General features: G+C 44.4%; 1 protein-coding gene and 1 non-coding gene across 2 annotated transcripts; both read right to left on the bottom strand.

Annotated features, from left to right (window-relative positions):
* Positions 1–9,374: 9,374 nt before the first annotated feature.
* On the bottom strand, positions 9,375–14,070 carry fbxw10 (F-box and WD repeat domain containing 10). The gene is made up of 12 exons (XM_052070728.1): positions 13,074–14,070; positions 12,359–12,532; positions 12,013–12,143; positions 11,838–11,939; positions 11,618–11,724; positions 11,254–11,457; positions 11,069–11,190; positions 10,536–10,690; positions 10,320–10,462; positions 10,091–10,252; positions 9,844–10,013; positions 9,375–9,746 (listed from the first exon to the last, which is right to left on the bottom strand). Exons 1-12 carry the CDS (start codon positions 13,555–13,557, stop codon positions 9,517–9,519), a joined length of 2,184 nt encoding a protein of 727 aa, XP_051926688.1. The 5' UTR covers positions 13,558–14,070; the 3' UTR covers positions 9,375–9,516.
* Positions 13,934–14,004, bottom strand: trnag-ccc (transfer RNA glycine (anticodon CCC)). The gene has a single exon. It is a non-coding gene; the product is annotated as a tRNA-Gly (tRNA).
* Positions 14,071–22,625: the final 8,555 nt, after the last annotated feature.

Below are 22,625 nucleotides of genomic sequence, written 5' to 3'. Positions count from 1 at the left end.
AAAAAAACATTATTGGCATCATATCCCAATGTCCATCCCTCCCTCCATTTTCTGATCGCCTCTACCCCGAACTGGTCGCCAGCCAATCGCAGACATCCCAACGTGAAGACTTCAAACAGTGTCGACGTCGTCAGGAATGAAAAAACAGCATTCAAACGACTCGAATGCTCGTAAAAATGAGTCTGCGCTTTACTTTGAGCAACTTCTACAAAGTCATCATAAAAGTCTGTCTTATGGCCGCATAAAGGAGGACGAGTCTGGAGGAAGAGTGCGCTCAACATTCCACTCTGCGATGATGTGTGTATTCCCTCCGACGTTTATGGCTTGCCGCAATGGATTGCGGCCCCGTTAAAGATTCCCTAACTGCTCCGTCTTTTAGTGCCAAGCGGATTTGCGTTTGGCACGCCGCCTTTTTTTCTCCTGAGAGCGCTACACTTTCAATTAAGCGCTACCGGTGCTTTTCCTACCGCCTCATAACTTGATTTTTTTTTTCCCTCGCATTTTCACGAGCCACAGTAATCCACAGCCTCCTGCCTTCACCTGGAACAGTTTCTTTTTTTTATCCCTGTATCCATTTGTGAAGCTGTACATGAGGACGAAACTATTGGGACACGGCTCTCGATTGACTAATGAATCAATCAGGATGGTCAAACAGCTCTTGCCCCTGACAACAAAGCACTAAAGTCTAACACGAACCAAATTGGACCACAGCCCGAACCCCTAATTCTACACGATGCTAACCCGTAACCGGAACCCAACCGTCTCAGTTCCCGAACAAGGGTGCTAACGTCAATGGATAACTTAACGGGCAATGTCACGCATCAGCGAGTCCTGTTTAGAAAGTTACAGGTGAATAGATGTCTGCTGTCATGCCTCCCGGGCCGCAATTTGGATGAAGTTGCACTGTAAAAAGGGGTTCGAGCTTTATGCAATCAGAAAAACGCCGATAATTCACTTGAATCGGGAGACACACCGGAAATTCTGTGTAGAACAATGACGGTGTCTCAAGTCAACGGAATCCCACTGGGCAGTGTCTCGAGGCCACAAAATCAACTGAATTTACTTCAGTTCAAGGTGTCATAATCTCACCCCCCACACCCCAGAAAAAACGAAAAAACGGACGTGAAATCAAAAGGATATTAAGATTTGTGAAAAACAAAAGGGGCTCGTCCCTTCATCACAAGGTGATTTCCACTTAGTCCTGCTTCATTCAATCTCTCAACAGAGGAACACAACGAAAATCCTCGGCGTTATTGTTTCAACCCGTTATCACTCCTGTACCCTTTTGACAGCGTGAAACATTTGGCAATGACACACCGTTTGCGAGTCCAAAACGCAAAGCAGACATGACGAATTGACGGTGAGAGACCGCATCCATCGTGATGCATAGCATTGAAATTTTTCCGCCAAGACTGCCCTGCGACAAGATTGAGTAGGAAGTGGCAGTGGGTTGGGAGGGGGTTGGGGGTGGGGGGTGGGGGGGGGCAAAGTGATAAATGTCCCTTCACGTCACAGACCTCAAATGCGCTCATAGATTACAGCGACACGCCGGACGCCGTCTGACACAAAGGCGTCGGGACAACGGCTCATCTTTCTTCCCGCTCATCTTTCCGTTTTGTTTTGTTTGGTTTTTAATCGATTATGCCAAGGACCTTTGGACAAACTGGCTAAAAATATCACTCGGTTTGTTTGTGGTCGGATAGGATGGAGTTCAGGACAACAAAGAGGAGGTTCTCAAAGCACCCGAATGTGCTAGCGAAACCTTGCGGCAACGCCTCATGGTAGTCGTCTTGAATCTCGACAACAAAGAACCAGCGAGGAACATGTGCTAGCATTCGTCACTTGTCAGTAAAATACACTTTAGGGATCACGAGCGATTGAGCCGCAAGTGCGACATCTGCTTGCTCGTGTCGCGTCTTGACATTTCACTTCTGCTGATCCCTTGATTCCTGCGTGACCCAAGGTTGCATCTTCACCAGAGCAGCTGGGACCAATGGAATGGGTGATGGGCTAACGAGACCTTCCCGGGATCAGGACAGCTATCTTTCTGTTTATCCTGTTCCCAGAGTCTATCACGCCGGCTTACTTTGGGGGCTAGAACCGGAGTAAACGCCGGATTTGTAGGAACCCGGAACGTCCGACCCCAAGGCTCAATACTAAGGCATGGAATGGAAAGAAAACATCTTTTCTGTCTTTGGGGAACTATATGAGCACCACGAAGCGAGTCTGCGTGTGTTGGGTAAAACCAGAAGCACCATCATCACCCCATCCCTTAACCCAAATCTAATTCCTAAACCTCAACCCCATCCGAAACCATAACTCCACCCTTAAGAACAACCCTAACTCCAACCCTATCCCCAACTCTGTGATTTTGGTTTTCAAGAACCCAACCCAGAATTCCCGCAGCAACATTTTGAAAGACTTAAAGGCAACCTGACTTCATCCTAGTCTTAAGACTTTCTTTTTGGGGCAGAAGTTAAGAGCATCTTTTCAGATCCAAAGCTCAAAAGCTCTTGACCACAAAAAAAGACTACAATTCCACCTTCCACTGTCGGGCCAGATGACACCAATCAGGGTCTGGCCTGCCCTTGTTCAACAACCCAGCTGCGTTTCATTTTAAGTCAAGTCAGAATCTTGTCCGTTAAGTTGTTAGTTTCACCTTATTTGCCACATTCTTGTCTTTGGGTTAATGTCCTCATTTTTTTTCCCCCCCGCATTGTCGTGACACATCGCGATCGGGATGAGCAATCTCCCTTTGGAGAACTTCTGGCACCCACGCCGGCAGGTTCATTCTTCACCGCGACTGCTCTCCTCTCCTCCGCATGCCTCCTTATCATTTTCCCTCCAAAGGCTGTCACCGCTTCCCTCCCTGCCCCAAACTTTCCCTACATTCCCTCTCTGCTCGACGTCGAGTGCAGTCTGCGGGCACTTTGTGATAGGGGTTAATAGACGGTGGCAGAATGAAGCTTTGTGTCCCGCTGTCGCAAAAATTGCCATTTGTTTTGTGCGGGGATCAGAGAGGGGATCTGAGGTGAGCTCCCGCGGGACGTTCCGGACTAATGTATCACGACAAAGCCATTTGACACTGTCGGCGGGAGAACGTCCAATCGCGGCATCCGCTCGGCACTCATTTCACACTATTCCTGTGCGTGATCGCCGCTTCCTTTTATGCCTCTTTTATGTGGCTGGAAAATTGGACAACAGATGTTAATTATAATCCTTCAGCGGGATTTGACGAGGGGAGAGATGGGACAATAAGATGGAATCCAAACCTCCTCCTACTTTTTAAAACGGAATCTCACTTAACTTTAGTGTTTGGGCACAAAAAAAAAAATGTGTGATGGTGAATGATTGATCGCTTCGAAGATGTGGCAGAATGATCGTGTTTAACAGAGGTGTGCAAGTTCAAACGGTACGACTGAATGTCATAAAATGATCCTTATTTTTACATCCTATTTTTCATAATTACGTATCATTGACCGTACTTACCAAATCTGTCAACGTTGGTGATCCCTAGCGTGTCATAGCAAGAATGGGCGAATCCATTTTTTTTTTTTTTAACGTATGTGTAGTTAATTCAAACCACGTGAAGCTCCGCCGAAGGGCGGCAAAACGCAACTCCCAATCTGCGGAGAGGTCTGATGTGGCCTCGTCAGGACGCTCGCTGCACAAGCACTCAGGGAATGAAAAGATGTTTCCAGACTATCACAGGGTGTCGGATTTCCTGTGTTTGGGGAAAGGGCCCCCCCACTAAAACGCTCCTGGAATCGACTCGCTTTCATTGCGTGAAGTCATGAATTTGTTTGTCTATTGGAACTTTATTTCATCCAACATTTGGGAAGGATAAATCCAGGCTTGTCATACCTACTTTGCGCTTTTATTGTTGAAGAAAAGCAGCGTGCTAACCAGAGAGCCGTTTTAAATGCTCATATGCGCCAAGACTGCAGCTGCACCCGGTATCACTTACGTCTTTTATCTCACCTGATACTTTTCTTGACACTCCGATGAGAACCCTAATTGTGCTCTGCTCAATATCGGACATTTCTTCACTTAAAATCACATATTATCCACTTCTTCCCACTCACCCCAAACTAAATCTCTAACAGTTATTACAGATGTGGTGAGAAAAAAAAATTGTTACAATTACACGACTCACAAAAAAGTTCGGGATATAAATTTCAGGACGAGCTTAAAATGCATTCAAACCTTTACAGGTGAACTCGATGTGACTTTTAAGCTTTTGAATGCACATTCTAACTGTTAAATGCGTCTTGTGTTCCTTTTTGCACAAGTTGCTGTTCTCGAACGAGGAGCTTAATGGCAAAATTCCTAACAGGTGTTTGATCTGAATCGACCCACAAAAAAAATAAATAAAAGTGCTTATTCAATTCGAGCTGGTGTTAAAACAGTCACATTTTGACACCATGAGACCAAGATGACCCGTAACAAAGGATAAGTCGACCACTGATCTTTGAGTGTCATCAGCAGGTTGCAAAAGAGATACAGAGAGACTGGAAGAGTCACAGAAAGATGTAGAATCGGATGTATTTCTTCCACATCCCATGCCGATGATTGCCTCAAATGTTGTTCTCAAAATGGCCGACTTCCTGCGTCTTTTCAACATTGCTCCTTGAGACGACTTTTTTTTTTTTTGGTATGCGTGTGTGTCTCCACTCATGATAGACACGCCAACCATATTTCACACTCAATGAAACTGGCTTTGAGAGCTGATTTCTCCCTCCCCCCCAACCCGTCCAAAAATTACAACATGCTCAGGCTCATAATATTGCTCACTGCAACGAACTGCATCATGTAAATCATTTGACACCTTTACAAAAAGATTGCACACGTCAGTCGAAGGCCAAACAGATGTACGCCACTTCGTCATTAATCGAGAATGTTCAACACCTCCGACCCCAAACGTGTGCAAGAATTTGAGTTTTGGGACAAAGCAACTAATAATATAAAGAAATGTCCTTAAAATGGCGAGGAAAGCCAGTAGTCAAGAAATAGATTACTGGCTTGATGTTGGCATATTAAACCAGGCGACACCTTGGAATAATTAAAGGGGACGAGAAGTGTGTGTGGGGGCGGGGGGGTCTGTTTAAACAGCTGTTGAAGAAATCGACGGCAACAGCAACCTTTTGGGTCGTTTGGAAGTTCGAAGCGAGCCGCCGAGGACTCGCTGACATGTTTGTCAACGGGCAGGTGTTAGTGTTTGCCATCGTCTTCTTCAAGTGGCGCATCGCTGACGAAAAATGAGGGGAAAAGAGCAACCGAAGCGCTTACAAACAACAGATAGTAATGTCTTATTATTTTCCGATGTTTTGTAGAAGTATGAATGTGGTCAGAAGGACTTGTGTGCTGCATTCTGTGCGTCAGCTCTATGGAATCTTCCATAGACTGTCACACGGAAATCTTATTTGGGTTATCAGGATTATTTTGGAAGGGAAATTCTGAAATCGGATGAAAATAAGTATTATACTGTATATTTTTAGAGAAATAAATGGGAATTTTATGATTATGTTGTCTTTTACGGTGGGGGAGGAGGGAGGAGCGATTTTGTCACAACAAAGCCGGGGGATTTTAAAGACAAATAATTTAAATAAAAAAACTAAGGTTGGAATCTTATTGGAACCTTGGTGACTTCTTTGAGAAAATAGTTGTAATTTTGTGTGTTAAAAAAAAGTTTGACTCCTCTAGAATGAAGTCATATTTTTTGAGAAATTGAAATGCAACACTGGTCTGAGCTATAAAGCAGTTTTTCTTTCAAAATGTTTGAATCTTATGGGAGTAATCATAATTATTTTTTTAAAAAGCATTTATTGTGCAACAAAATCATTTATTTTCAGAAAAAAATTATACAAGTCATTTTTTTTTCTTATTTCATTTTCAACAAAACAAGCAAAGCAACATTGTGAGAAGCAACTTGCAACAATAAAAGGTGCAGTCAGCCTTACCTTTGGATGTTTCAGATCATGTTGCTTTTGTCTTTGGCTTGGCGGTGGAAAAACAAGATGAAATAGGAAAGCTTGAAATCCAAACTTTGACTCCAAGGGAGATTAACTCATGTGAAGCTGTTCCATCTCGTCCCGTTTTTATTCAGGTTCCGGATGACTAAAGCAGCTAGCATTAGCTTGGCATTTTAGCAGAGAATAATCAAAACAAGCAATGCTGTCAAATTGGAAATGTTTGCCACCTTGGAATGTGACCAACAATCACAATGCAGATGCTCCCTGCTCAGGTGAAGAGTCATTTCCTGTCACATGGTATTCACCATACTTGCCCCGCCCCCCAAGAGAGGAAATTTCTCATATTTTCAGGTGTATATTACAAAACGGCATTCATGGAATAAATCGCACTGGGCACGCCACAGACATGGTTCCCGAGATATATCGACATGTTAACCTTTGACCCCGACATATGTGCTTCCCGGCCGGCCACAAATATTTTACTGCTGTCACTTTGCTTGACCTGTACAATTCCACTTGAGAATAAAGCATGAGAGAAATTGCAAAGGGACCAGACGAGCAATGCAGTTTCACAGCTTGTTTGTTTCGATGTTTATTTTTTGGTACATTTTGAAAGTTTCGAAGCTTGCTCGGTATCGGGGAACAAAGCACACAACAACAACGATGATTATTCCCCCCCGAGTCCGCCTGACCGCTTGTTTATTGTCCGTTAGCATTAGCAATGTCGTTAAAACACCAAAGAAGAAGTGACACGTGAAATGTCGCCATGTTTGAGGAAGTCCACTCACCCTCCATGAATCGCCTTCTTGTTCACGACGGCCTCCCCCTCCAACTGCACCAAGTGACCCCCGCACGGGGAAGTTTTAAGCAGCTGCCCTTTGACTCTCACGTCTCCACATTAACGCGTGAGAAAATAGTGAAATTATGACTACTTAACGCCGGTCGCTGTGTGTCTGGAGCTGTTGGCAATGACGCCGTGAGTCCTCGACGCCCCCGTAATGAACCCTTTCACACAGGCCTGTTATACTTTTTTTTTCTTTCTTTGCCTTCATGAGAATAAAAAGCATTATTATACAGTGAGACTGCTTACACGATTATGTCTATTTAAAAAAATGCAACTAGAACTATGACACTTGGTCATACTACAGTCAAGGCTTTCTTGCAGGTCTGTGCAGGTCAATCTGTAGCTAAAGCTCGACCTCTAGTGGACAATACAAAAAGTACACTTGTTGTTACTGAATAATCAAGACTGCAATTTGACATGTCCCAGTTTCCGATGTTGAGTGTCGTACTTTGCTTTCCAATGTGACACATACAAATTTCATTGCTGCGGTCCTCCAATGTGGCATTTTTATGCTGGCTATAAATTCAGCCTTCCAATGTGTCTTCTGTTGCTTTCCAAAGCAAGCTTCAAATGCAATAAAAATCAAATGGGCCTTCAAATGCCGAGTACCAAGGAAGATTTCAATTGTCTCTAATCTATAATTTCAGTCTTCAATTGTAGCCTATTAACGCAGGCAACAAATCCTAGAGTTGTTTTCCCATTTTTTGCAAGAAGCATCACTATGTTCCGATCTGTACTTCAAATGCAACCCTCAATGTGATGAACAAATGCCACTTTTGTATGAAGCCTCGAACAAATGCTTTCAATTGCAGGCTTCAAATGCTATGACCTTCAAATGCTACTTCCTCCCAATTTTCGCAAATGTGGCTTTCTTCTGAAGTTTACAATAAATTCTTCCGTCAAATCCAAGCGTAAAATACTGCGGCCTTTAAATTGAGCCTTTACATGCGGCCTAGGAATGCAGCCGTCGACAAATGCCTCTTTCAAATGGAGCCTTTACTTGTAGCTTACAAATGCAGCCTGCAATTCCAATTTGCATCACTGCAATGGTATTTCCTATCTCAAAGACTGTCTTCAAATACGGGCAATAGCAATGTGACCTACAAACACAGCATTCATGCGAATACAACATATAAATGTAGCCTTTCAATGTGGCCTTCAAATGTCGCCTACAAAATAAGCCTTCAATTGCAACCCGCAAGTACGTGCCCTCAATACAGCCTGCAAATGTGGCCTCCCTCACCGATTTTTTTGCAAATGCATCACTATCACACGCAGCCTTCACTATCCCTAGATCCTTTGGGCTCCACTGACCCTGATGAATGCCACCTTCAAATGTGTGCTGAATGGATGAAGCTTGCCGATACGGCGTGACCAAAAACTGGGGGAAAATTTTAATTTGACAAACGAACTGTGATGCAAATGAGTGACGCCTCTGGAGATGGGAATCCGCCGAAGGGGTACGCAAAAGATTCCTTCTTGATCCAATGACCCTAAAGACCTTACCTGTCAATTCTGTCAAACCTTCGCCTCATGCATACATAAAACCCAAGCCTTCTTTTCTTCCTGGGATTTTGCACTTCTTATCCACAGACAAGAGTCCTTGTACCTAGTTCTTTTGTTGTTCCCAGTTGTTGCGAGGCTGTCAATAGCAAGGGAGGTTGTGGGGGCCTTACACCCCTGATCCTCAAGCCTAATGACGCCCCGGAGGAAGCGGGCCAAGAGGGCAGGGTTGCGGTGGGGGGTGGGCTAAGAGGTCGCCCCATCCCTCTGATGATGACTTCACTTCATCATCCACCAGAGGCTGAAGAGATCTTCAAAAGATGCTTTCAGGAATGACTTGTGAGGAACGACTGAGAACTTTCCGGGTCAGACGGCAGGTGCTCGGTGGCCAGGACAAATGATTATAAATGACTTGGAATTCCAGTCCTTCTATCTCAACTACCCAGGAAAATAGGAAGAGATATTTTCGAAAATTTTCTTGGATGGAATGATAAGATAAGATATCCTTTATTCGTCCCACACTGGGGAAATTTAAATGAATGGAATGGAAGACAAAATTGTCTTTTTTTTTAATTGGGTGTGGGTTGGTGGGGTGAATTAAAATAATCAGCATCGATGGCCTGGCATTCTATGATACAACACTGACCTCTAGTGGCGGTTTGAAGAACTGTTGCAGATTATTGCTTATACACGTGAATATTGAGACTCAAGTTATAAAAATTTCGATATTCCAATATTCAAACCCCGCTTGTTTTGACGAAATGCCCAAAAAATCATACATTGACTGACCTTTGATTATCTTCCAGGCAAAGAATATTTAAACAGCAACAATACATGTTTGGACTGACAAGAGCTCTCGCCTCCCAAAGTAGCTGCACGCTTTGTCCTTTGATGGAGTTGTGATCCGAGGACGAGGCTATTATGCACCATTAGGCTGTGAAATTATCTGATTACACAGAGTGTTTTTAATGGCACTTCATCGCATCGTCTTTTCTCGAGGAATCAGAACTCAAAATATAAAGCTTCATTGGGCTTCATTTTCAGAACTCGGCAGATAACTACTAAATTACTCAGTTGTTTAATTCTACACTTGATAGATGGGCAGACATTCCTATTTGGATACAAACTTTTTTTTAAAAAGAAAAAAGACATTTTCCAACGACACAGTATGTCCACTTTAAACTACAGAACAAACCTTTACATTGTATTCCGGCCAGTCGCACGATCTCGCTCCAGATGGGGAAGTCTGTTTGTCAAACTTTGATTGACAGGATGCTGAGCGTTCTGGACAGATGTCAAGGGCCGGCGGCGGTGGCAGTATGGCGGGCCGCTGTCCGAGCGGTGGCTGGCGGGCTGCTCCGCGAGACGTGTTTGCTGGCTGGGATCGGCCGTCAAAGGCTGAAGCAGATTTCTCCAGTGCTCTGTGACTGCGGAGAAAACACAATAAATGAGGAAAGATTGCACAGAAGGCAACTCAACATCACATCACACGCATATAAGTGTTTAACTTGAACCGTTGTTCACCTTGTTCCGTAGTAATGTGATTTGCCCTGGCAGAGGTGGAGGGAAGGTCCAGTTTCGGAGGTGGCGAGGCGTCCAAATCGGAACTCTCCTCGTAAGCCGGCTTGTCGTAATCCCAGAAGACTTTGGCAAATTGGTAGAGCTTCACACAGGAAGTGGCATTGACTAAAATGCTGGAGAGGACGAAGCAGATGGGAGACTTTTCAAAGTCAAATGCGCACACGTACGCAACCCGGCGCGTGAGGCTGACTTGTTCTCGCAGAAGTGCAGCGACAGCATGCGACCGGTTGTCTCGGTCTCCACCACAATGGTCCCCAGGCAGTCTCCCGTCAGGAAGTTGAAGATGCGGATCTTTCCGTCCACGCATCCCGTGACCACTCGAAGGTAAGCCAGTGTCAGAGACTTGACCTCCCTATAGAAATCCACGATCATCGTCACAGCAAAACTTAAATTGACCTAAATTGACCTTGTCAACTTACTTTGGATGACTGACGGTCATGAGGCATCCTTTGGTTTCACATCTGCTGCTCCAGGCCATCACCTGACCGTTGGTGTCGGCGGACAGGAGGTGCCACTCGTCTACAAACATGCATCGCACGGCGCTGTTGTGGGCGTCGATCACCTAATGCGCGGCACAAATTAGCACGGAGCTCTGAGAGCCGGGAGGACGGGCAAGCGGTGAAGGAGACTCTCACCCTGAGCAGCGAAGCGTTCTCGGCATCCCACAGCTTGACGACTCCACGGTCACAGCTACTGAACACGGCGGTGGCGTTGATCTTCACGCAGCGCACAGAACTGCGGTGCTTGAAGTTAAAGTCCTCCAGGTGCTTCTCGGTCTGCAGACTCCACACTGGCAGAGTGAGCATGTGCGCAAAGATTAGGACACAGCAATTTGTCCAGTTATAAATCAAAGTGTGACTCCAAGTGTCTTTTCTTTAATCGCAAAAACAATTTCCGCAATTTTATTTGGGTTTAGATGAAGGAAATTTGGGTTCACCCATTTGGGGGTAATTGATAAATCTAGGGTGTCATCCGCATAGCCACCATTAGCATGCTGGTCCATTTGATCCAAGGGTAACAGACTGAATAAAAGGGGTCCAAGGATTGACCCTTGAGGAAACCCACACCATGGCCATTCGTTCAGATTCGAAACTTCCAATCAACACAATGGAACTATTTTTCATCAAATAGGACCTGCACCATTTTAGAATGGTTCCGGACTATTTACCTTTGGCGGTGCAGTCCTTGGCACCTGACACCAGTCTATCAGCGTGGATGTCAAGGCAGTTAATCATGCTGGAGTGACCATATAACACCAACACACACTGGTCCGTCCTCACGCTCCAACACCTACAATACAGTGGATGAGATCTGACTCAAAATGGCCGCGGTAGCCAATGAGCTGCCACTCACCTGATGCTGGTGTCGCAGCTCGCCGTGATGACCAGGTGGCGCTCGGGGCAAAGCAGGACGACACGGATGCTGCCCACGTGGCCCTTCATCAGACCCACCTGCTTGGTTGCGGTCCCCACGTACAGTAAACGCACAGCGCGGTCTTTGGACGCCGAGCTCAGCATGGGCCCGCCTTTGTAATCCACCACGCGGTGGGGGTCTTCACTGAAAAAGTCAACGTACCACCATGACATGGTCAAACTAAAAATCGGATTGTTCTGTTAGAACAGGGGTGGGCAAAATATGACCTGACCCATCTCTGATGAATCAAATATGCTCCTCCCCCTCAAAAAAAAAAATCTCATTCCTGATGAAAGATGCTCACCTGTCAATCAGCACAGACGTGAAATACGCGCCGCAGTAAATGTTGCGCTCCTCCATTCGCACCGTCCTGGTTTTGATGTTCTTGTAGGCCGCTTCAAAGGGCCACATCTGCAAAAACACAACCACATCTTCACGCCGCAGGTTCTTGATTTCTGCCCACGTGTACAACAACAACCTCAAACCTTAATTAAATGTTATTTTATTGTTTTGCAATTCCTTACGTGTGACGCCTTCACTTCCCCGCTCTCGTGGTCCTCGGCCGGCACCGCGACGTCCACCATCCTGGCGTAAGAAGGGCTGACCATATGAACGCCTTTATAGCGCTTAAAAAAAAAACGTCCATGTCAGAACAACCCCGCCAACAACCATAATCATCTTCCACACCACCGCAGCCACCTTCATCATGGCTTCCACCTGCTCCTGGTAGAGCTTCCTGAAACGTATCTCCTCCATCGTCTCCCCCGCCAGGTGCTTCCAGTGCTTACAAACCTTCATGCAACGCTTCAGCATCCCCTCGTCGAGCAGCCCTGACTCCACACACAACATTCATATATAATTCAACCTGACTTTGGATGAGAGGCGGGGACCACGTAGGGACAAACCGTTCGCACTCACGTTCACACCTGTGGATAATTTAAGGTCACAGAGGTCAACACTATACAATTTTGCACTGTCCTCTCTGGAGTGTTATGGAATCTAAACACGTTACATGTGAGCGTGCCTTCTGCGGAGGTGAACGTACCCAAAATCCTCTTGGACAGCTCGGTGGGAAGGCCGCCAATGAAGTCTCGGGGTCTGCTGAATCCTAACAAATACTTTGAGGATCCGGGAGGAACCGGAAGAACAGGAAAAATGGCATCCTTAGTGGAGCCATCTTTGCTGGCTGAGTTGCTTTGTTTACTGGTGGAACTTTTCACTGCAAAACACATCAGAAATATAATAATTGGATAAACATGTCTTCTGTGAGGTAACATGAAGCTGTTTTTTTATTTTATTTTTTTACGTCACTCTAAGCAATTGTATGGTTGTTATCCTCAACGTTTCACACAAGCATGTCAGCTGTCGCCATGCTAGTCGGAAGATCTTTTGAACTGCATTCGATGCACCAAATGCAATTTATCTACTTCATTGCAAGAAATGAATTCTATGAACAATACATGGGGGGGGGGGGAAATCATCAGTTTGGGGTGTTTGTAGCACTAGTTATGATGTCAACACAGGACAAATATTGTATAAGCATGACAATTGCCATCATGCTGGAACACTTTGTGCACAGCATTCCATGTATCTGCTCAATATAATTTCTCCAATTGTAAGGGAAAAATATATGTCTGCTTTCAAAATTGGTGCTATTTCTCCTCTTTCCTGCTTGATACGAAGTTCGGAAAATGCTCCCGGATTCTAATCGTTTAGTGGAACCAATAATTTGAAAGGAGGTCAAATTTTGAAATGTTTACCGTCCAGCTGTCGCTGAAGCCTGGTCAGCACCACACCGATGAGATTATTGGCCATACTCAGCAGCTCCGGGTCGCACTGCAGCAGCAACAGGCAAAGGTAACGCGTCTGGACCCATTCCGGGCTTATGTCGAACCATTCCCAGATCTCGCGGATCAAGGGCGACGGACGCGTCTTGCAGTCGAGCCGCGCGTAAAGCTCCGGCAAAGTCTTGCCCTTGGTTGGTGCAAAGCTGAGCAAGTTCCACGAGGTGAGGCGCAGCGAGCTCTGGATGTTCTCCAGCACCGGCACGCTCCCGCACCGCACCAGCAGCCCCACAACGAAACTCCGGCGGGACTCGTCCGAAATCTTCCACAGATTCAGTGGCGAGGGCGAGGGCCTGCTTGTTCGAGGGCCGCGAAAGAGGCAGGATGGGCACATGCCACAAGGCTCGTCCGCATTCTTACACGCCGGCTGGCGAGCTGGCGATCTCGGAGACTCAGACATTTGGACTGGCTTGTTTGGGTTGTAAGCGTAGTTACCAGGCGATGCTCGTTACCACGACACATGATTCCTGCAGGGTGTATGGTGCATGTTTAGAATGCATTTTAAATGACTTAATGTAAAGTTGATATAAAACTCTTTAACAATTACGTTCATTATCTGTATTGATTACTTTTTGATGATGAATGACGTACACGCAGTCGCTACTCAGAGCACGCCACGTATCAAAGGTGACGACGACAGTTCTAATTTGGGTTTTTATTGCGAAAACAGCAAGTCGAATTGATACATTAATTATTCAGATAAGGATTCAAAAAGCGTTATTGTATGGATAAAAACGGTACACCAGCCGGGAATGATAATACTAAATAAAAAAAGGTGCGCCGCCCGGGAATCGAACCCGGGTCGCAAGAATGGGAATCTTGCATGATACCACTACACCAGCGGCGCTATATCGACATACGCACCAACTTTAATTTATGAATAAATCACATATCTTCGCAATTTAATAAAAATGGGGGGAGGGATTCAGTTCTTGTGAACATCACACGATTCATTACTTTCATATAATAATAATAAGGGACATTTCTCGAAGTCAACACTCTAAAGTGATTCCGGGCGTCTTCCTGCTTCCACTTCCGCGTGACGCGGTTTCAGGACGCCATCTTGGTAAGGTCATCAAAAATTCGTTTCTTTATGGCTCTATAGTTTGTTATATTTTAAAAAATCTAAATGGTAAAACATTATCAACATATGCAAAATATAGGTATTTTTTTCCAGCGTCATCATTATTAATCAAACCTTTGTTGTTTATCTAAATACATCTGCTTTTCAAAGCCTTTAATCACTCTGAATGTTTGTAAAAAGACCCCTAGATGGCGGTGTTGTACTGTGTTTGAACACCCAAGCTCTAATTGAGCCTCTCTCCCTCATGCTTGATTACACAAACAAAATATTCAAAGAATCATTTCCCCCACTTCGTTAACTCTCATATTATTGGTTTGGCTCTGCAGAGGTTGAATCATGGCTACCTGTTCTTGTTTGCAGAAGTTCAAAAATTTAGGGTTCAAGGTTTGAATCTCTGCACTGGCCAGCTGCAACATAGAGACAGGCTGGAAATTGTTCCAAATCCATTCTGCCATCAAAAAAAACAAAACAACAACGACAAAAACCTTTATGGGCTCTCTTGATTTTTGTTGTGTTGTGCTAAACGTGCTATATGTGTTTTTAGCAAATTAAAACTCAAATAACATCTGCACGTCGACTGAAAAAAAAATGCACAACTTGACTTTTTGCGCCGCGACATCCATTAACCCTTCAAAAATTTAACCTTTTGGAAGCGTCTGGCCTCTGAACTAGGAACAATTGAACGAGTCAACCCCTAAATAACTTCACGCCTCATCTCGATTACATTAAATTTTGAAGCGGCTTCCCAAGTAATAAAGTTAGGATTGATTGCATGCGAGGCCTGCAGCTGCTTAGAAGCAATAATGCATCTATCCAGGGGGTGAGAGGCAAGGTCGGCTCGAGACTGCTATGAACAAGGCATTGATCGACAAACAATCATTGATACTTAGATTCGCAACAATGGACAATTTAGTCTTGAACTAACCTAAAAGGCACATTTTTGGAAAGTGTATATCAATCAACGTCAATAGGTCTTTGGGTATAAATGCCTATCCTTTGCCCATCTTGAGTTGGATGTCAATCAAAGTGATTTTGCAGGACATGAATCGCTTAATGGCCGGAATTTTTGGTTTTTGTTTTGTCCCCACAAAGAAAAGCATTTAATCAGGTGATTTAATCCAAGCGTGTAAAATAACGGAAGCGTGAACACACTACTTGTAATATAAATCTTATCAATAATTCACGGTGCAATTCATTATTACTGTACACCTTTTTTTCTCCCGTTGTTGCTTTGTCTTTGCAAATGAGTGATTAGAACTTTAATCCTGCTGTTGTTTGTCTCATAATTGCATCATCTTTTCTCTGAAATTATAATAATTTCTTTGGTGCTGCTTATTTTGAGTCCCCCCCACCCTCCTCAACACACACTTGCTTTGTGCGTACGTATGAATCTGATAGTGGCATGCCAGAGAGGGACAGTGTGTCATCTATAAACATTAGCAGAGTTGACATTAAAGCCTGTGAGATGACAGAAGTCTTGCCGCTTTCGCCGAGTGACAATTTTCATTGGCAATCGTGAGTGATTCCATCGAGGGTGGGAACAGATGTCGGCCTCCATCGTGGAAACCCTTCCAGAAGCGAAGCAGGAATCGCTTCTTCCTCAAAATCAATATGGTTAATGCTTCGGCAAAGTGAAATAATCCCTGTTGGTTTTAAGTAATGCGGGCAGGTGTCAAACTCATTTTTGTCCCGGGCCTGATTTTAGTTACCCTTGGAGTGCCATCATGCATATGAAACCATATAAATAGTCAAGAATAATGGTTTATTCAACTATTGTTTAAATTGCTGTTATGAGGGTTTGGTAACAAGTAAATAATTACAATATATTTTATTTATTAAAACCGAGAATATGAAATTTCAGAACAGATTTTAGCAAGCATTGCGGAAATTGACGTTTGATTTGCTTTCACCGGCCACATAAAATGATGTTACGGGCCAGATCTGGGCCCCCGGACCTTATGTTTGACATTTACGTGGTTTCTGCAACTTGTTTTCCTGTTGTATCAAGACAACATTTAAAGGATTTGGATTGTGTTTTACAATAGTACTTAACACTGTATACAATTGTATTTGCAGTCTTGTTACCAATACAAATATCTTTGTTACGATACTCAGGTGAGCTGGTGAAAGGTAGAAGCTTAGTCGATCATTGCTACTGGTTGAGCAGCCACTAGAATCATGCACTGGGAAGGAAGGCACAACAGATGGTTGATGGGAGATTATCACGATGGGAAGATGCGCCATGAGGCCAATTAGAGGTGGGGATGGGTTAGGCACAGATGGCAGCAGAACCAATGAGAATTCTTCTTAGCTCGACATTTTGTAGTCCCATTTCATCCCGATGAATAGCAACGGTCACGTTCGTTAGCATGATGAGCTAAACCTTGGTATTGTTTCATCAGGTGTACCTCTTTGTCTCCAACCGCAGCCCTTACATTTTTAAATGCTACACAAGTATTATATAACCAAAATATTAGAAACATCCCCAAGTCATAACATCGATCAATCAGTTGTGTTGCCTCTGACTGACGAAAATATAGGCTGACCAATTAAGATTAAGTAACATCCAGCTCGTCGCTCTGAAGTGTAAAGTAATGGACGAAACCAGCATCAGAAATCGACCCAGCGTCAGATTACGGTCGTTAGAATTTGGCAGAGTGTAAATTTTAATGTTAGCCCGGGCCTGGCGACCCACCGGGAAAGCACTTTGTCCAACAGTGAGGTGACTGACAGTTCAGCGGCAAAGAATATGCAAATTCACTCTTCTGCGGTCCCAGGTATGCTTTTTGCCGTCAAGCTAATTGGGCAGTCAGCATCCAAAAATCAGCCATGCATCTGGATCAAAATGGACGGTTTGGAACGGAATGGGTTTGTCTTTGCCCGCCAATAAACGGGCCGCACCGTTTCTTCCACCACAACGGAAGGTTACCAAAAAATAAAAATATTTGGGTCACGGGGCCAAATGCATTTGAGGTCGTTCACGAGACAAAACTTCCACTCCCGAGCGTCAACAAGTTCTTCGAGGTTTTGAGCGCAGAGAGACAAAAACTTACATCATCCGTCATACTCCTCTTGGCTCGTTTCTTCTGCCGACGTGTCAGCCAGTGTCTCCCGGCCCCCGTCACTGCGGCCGACAGACTGATGGACGATCTGTTGAGAGGAGGGCCGCTCGCAGCTGTCTCACTCGGGGATATGTGAAAGGACTATTTCCTCTCATTAAGGAGATTTCTCCTCCTCATGTGGCCCTTCGCGGCGTCATGTGGGGGAATTTTTGATGGGGATGTCTTTAATCACCTTTCAACTCTTAGATGTTCTCAAAAGGAAAAAAAAAAAAGGAAAGAGGATTCCAAGCTTGGCCCGATGAATTAATAAACAGCAGCGTGGATGGTTTGAATTGAAACAAAGGAAAAGGATCACCAGAGGAGACAAGAAAGAGAAGCAACAAGCGGATATGTTAAAGGACCCCCCCCCACCCCGCCCAACGTAATATGTGATGAGAGGCTTGACAGAAAAGGTGGAATAATTTGGACCCTCAACTTTGCCTCAAGACATTCGGCTGTCAGCCTCCACATCCTTCCATCTGGAGGCCGCAGTAAAAAGTTACTCTTCCGTGGAGTATTTTCCAGATGTCTCTCTCGAGCTGTCAATCATCCTACTGTTGGGAAAGAGCGCTTCTCTGTGGGTCACGTGCCCCCCCCCCCACCCCACCCCAGTCCAAAGACCCTCATAAAGCTGAGGCCTAAGTCCTAAATTAGCATTAAAAATATGAAAAAGTTAATTAGCATGAAAAAGTATGAACAACCCCCCCCCCACACACACAACTTTTTTTTAAAGTAAAAAAAAAGAAATACAAAATCAACCACTCCGAGCAAACAAACGGTGGCATTAGGCTACGCTAAATTCAATTAGCCTGAAGGAATAACTGATCGCGCGTGTGTGTGTGTGTGTGTGTGCGTGTGTGTGTGTGTGTGTGCGTGTGTGTGTGTGTGTACGGCGAGGCAATCACGATATTCCCTCCAGAACCATTATGGTTAATAATGTGTCATTGGTGATTGATGGTGCACTAACTGATAGCGTGGGCTTCGTTCGTTCACATATATGTGTCAGTGCGTGCGTGTTTGCGTGAGCTATGGTTCCACCGTGTGTGTGTACATGTTCGTCATGTCGTGCAATATTTCATATCGTATGTATTGATATATTTGTATAAATTCATGGAAAAAGCAATGAAGTGCGAATATAGTTCGGTTTTTTTTAACCTATGTGTGTCATAACATGTCTCTTGCTATATTTTGCTTATCACTAAAGATCGTGTTTATATGATCTCTGAATGTGATACGGGGGATGGAGTTCACTCGTGATTAGCTTTACCGATTAGCAATTGTGTCGTTGTGATGGTCAGTTGGAACACAAAAGGCCCAAAAAAGGTAATACTGTACTTTCTTCTTAAACAATTGTTTGTTTGTGTGTGTGTGACTTCCGGGCTAAGTGCAATGTGACATTGCACTTAGCCCGGATGTCGCATTGCACTTAGCCCAGAAGTCTGACACCTTGTTCATCTCTTTCCAGTTGTCTTTTGTTTGAAATGAGCAGGGGAATTTACAGTACAATGGATTCCGACACTGGTGGTGCCCCACATTTTGCCCGAGATGGACCGGTTCATGGTCTGACTGTTATTTCACAGAAGGGTGAATCCAGTCTATCAACAGGCGGTGGGGGATGCATGAATGTCACAATCGAGGCTATGAATAGAACAAAATAATTCTATTCCAAAAATATATTTTTGCTTTTGAATGTGTTGCGAGTCGGGCAATTCCTTTTTGTTAAGGCTCCAGATATTATCTGTAGCGTAATTATCATAAGCGTCCAATCTTTCCTGCGCTCGGGGCCGCCTCCTTTGCGGTCGCTCATCTCGTGTCGTCCATCACCCGGGCCGGCGGTGATAACTACAAATGACAGCCATTCATATGCGATGCTTTTTTTGCCTCTCATCCCTGCAACAGAAGATGGAGTTTAGTTGACATGCAGCGAGCAGGATGTTTTGTTTTTGGGGTGTGTAAAATACAAAAAAAATCACATAATCGCTGCAATGAATCAGAGCGGTCATGAGCACCGTGAATCGTTTAAAAAAAAAATCCTTCTAATGCTCAAGTCGCTATGAAGTGCTTCAAAAAGTGTATATTTAGCTCATGTGAGAGCTTAAAAAAGAACTTCAAAGTGTCTTTGATGGGCTTCCGTGAGGTGAAAGTGCTACCTAATATTAGTTTTTCTCACATCGTATATAAGATTTCTTTTTTTTTTTTCAGGAACTGAATCACATTGAAGCATTATTGTATTGAACAGGCCACCAGGGTAGACCAAGGTTCGGTGGTGGGGGGTGGGGGGGGTTCTCCGTTGGCCTCCTCTATCCCCCAATGAGGCCCTGCCCACGCCGGGGGCCTTTCACCATCTGACCAGCAAACATTGCTGAACCCACTGTGTCACTTTGATCCAATACCTCATTTATTGCCATCGTCTTTGACCTTCAGCGTTCAGACTGACGAATGGTCGTCAGAGCACATGATGGGGAAGCAGCAGCAGCAGCAGCAGCAGCGGCAGCGTTGCATGATGGGAACAGAAAGCAACAACAAATGTTAAATCTGTTTTTTTTTCTCCCTCTTCCTCATCCACATACCTGTAGTAAGTTTCGGTGATGACATCATCAAGCGATGGCGAGTGGTCACAATTGGATTTTTTTTTTTTCTCGGACGCCTTCAGTCATCACTGCGTTGTGTCAAGCATGCATGATGGAAGGAGGAAGAGGAAGAATAAAAATGGAAGTGATATCATTCGGGTTATGGTTAGATGTTTGTGGAATGGTGCCCCAAATTTCACGATGTGGCGACTGAATAAAAGTCTAAATTAGCGTTATGTTCCCGGAATATGATTCGGGTTTAGTCGAGGTTTTGGTGAAGGGATTTTCTTTTTGACAGCCACGTTGAAATGAGGTTGCAAATGTAAGCGTGGAGATGCTGCTCGCACTTCTCAGGTTGTCGTCCTGATTGCGTTGTTATTCATGCAGATTTTAGCACGTTGGGGCCGCTCGCCGCACTGCCATCAAATGAACGGCGACGTGCTCATCTACAAACCCTCGCATAGCGAGTCGAGAGTGCGAGTGGGGTGTGGGGGTGTATGTAATTGCGATGCGGCATTTAATCGTCTTTAATGCGGCATAATCACATCAGGTGCCGCTTCCCGTTTGCCTCGGCCGTCGTGTTTCGCCGACTCGTTTCGACCGGCAAGTCCCACGGGCCTCGCCGTTCCACATTCAAACCTCGATGATTTGTGCCTCGAAACACCGAAAGGTGGTTGTGTGATCACGGCGTTCTTGGTGAGTCACACGTTGAGAGGTTTGGGTGTTTTTTTTGGCGCAGGTGAAGTTGGGACACGTTTTAGCACCACGCGTTGTTGAAAAGGTGCGCGGGTTGTGTGGAAAAGTACGCCTATGGGGTTTTTGGAGGTCAGGGACAAATTGAAGGTGTGCAAAACTGTCACCAAACATTTTAATGACTTTACGCTCCACATCCCCTTGCCCATCTCTCCTGCCCCGCAACCCTAAAAAAACACACACACACACACAAAATGAGAACCATTACGGCTACAAAATGAACATCATTGTGAACTCCGCCCACGGGAGATTGAGGATGTATGCGGCTGGCAAGAAATCTCGCTTTGACACTACAGTTCGTTCATTTTGTGTTTTTTAAGAAACATGTTCCGTTGCGATTGATTCAATGCCCGGAGTGTTCCTTTAGCTTTTGTGCTAATAATGTTTAGCATGAAATTTTGTACAGCAGTGCTTTAACTTACTATTAAGTCAGATTTTATTGTTAAAGGCCACTGAAATAAGCGTCACCCCCACTCCCAAAAAATGATATTTTATATATATATATATATATATATATATATATATATATATGGATATTCATGCTAATATTTCTTAGCTCCTAACTGCTGCTTGGCAGCTTCTATCCACCGTGCCCAAAATAGATTTGTTTCCGACTTTCAAGGCAATATTTTTGTATCGAGTCCCACATTTTACAACCTTTAAGTGTACTTTCTCAATCAGAAGAGCTGCAGTCACCTTTGGGTATTCTTTTGTATTTACTCCCAAAACGTCGAGTGTTTTTGGTCATCTTTTGTTTTCCCACCAGTAAGGTATTGTGTTTGTCATCGAAAAAAAAAGCAACAGCATGCGTTGCCTGTGGGTAAATGACCTGATTTAGCATCTGGATACAGTGAGTGAGAGCGAGACAGAAGGAGGGCGAGGAGATGGACAAGTATTCAGTGAGGCTGTAAAATACGAATGAAAGTCACTCGAGAAGGATTGGCCTTCTCTTGGAAATCCGTTATCTCAGACTCCTAAAGGCTTATTTAAAAAAAAAAAAGACCATAGTTTCCGCACTATAAGGTGCACCTAAAAGCAATCCAATTTTCTCAAAAACTGACAGTGCTCCTTTTAATCCAATGCACCTTACATATGGATCAATATTCTGATTTCTTGGACGTAATATTGTAAATGTTCTGGAAAACACATTTTTATTTATTTATTTTTACAGCTGCAGTGGTTGTGAAAGTTCGACAAAGAAAGCTGTATTGTACTGTATTCCTTTAGCGTAGCTCCATCTAGTGGATGCAAAACATAACTGCAGCCACTATTGTAGCTTCTATTCTATAATGCGGTGCGCCCTACATATGAAAACGGTATCCTCCGAAGCGCCTTATTGTGTGAAAAATACGGTATAAAGAATACAAATAAGTATATATAGATAGATGTAGCGATACAGAGAAAATGACGAGCATAAACAATCGAGACTCATTTCCACTCGCCCAAGTACTTGCAAGCCTTCGAGGTTGAACTCCTGGGGAGAGCAGGGGTGCGCTTCAGTGTTTGTCTTTTCGGGATTCTGGCTGATGATGAAACGCTCCGGTTGGAAAAGCAGCACCGGCATGGCTTCCAGTGAAATTGCTCTGCAGACATTCATCGAAAAAGTGGTGCACCCATAGATTGGAAAACTGCGACGGCGGTGGTGGGATGGAAAAATCAGGCTGGATGCCAAGCGGATGACAACGGCATACGGAGTCACACCCGTTCACCTTCTGCCAAATATTCCGGCTTTATGAACGGAAAAAGCAGGAGGTTGTGATGTCATTCATATGAAAACAAAGGGCTTTGATTTGTTAATTAAGATGCAATCTGTCTCATTCAATCACTTAGTGTCTCTTAAACGCCCTGACAGACACAATACCTAGCCAAAGTCTCGATTATCCACCAGCACCCCAGCTGTTTTGGAAGATAGAAAAGGACATTTAATATTCAAAAATCGCACAGTGGCGCTGGGGATCTT

This window comes from Hippocampus zosterae, chromosome 7 (genome assembly GCF_025434085.1).
Source record: "Hippocampus zosterae strain Florida chromosome 7, ASM2543408v3, whole genome shotgun sequence".
NCBI classification, from domain to species: Eukaryota; Metazoa; Chordata; class Actinopteri; order Syngnathiformes; family Syngnathidae; genus Hippocampus; species Hippocampus zosterae.
Note: the sequence above shows the minus strand (reverse complement) of the source record. Positions and strands in the feature narration are given on the sequence as shown.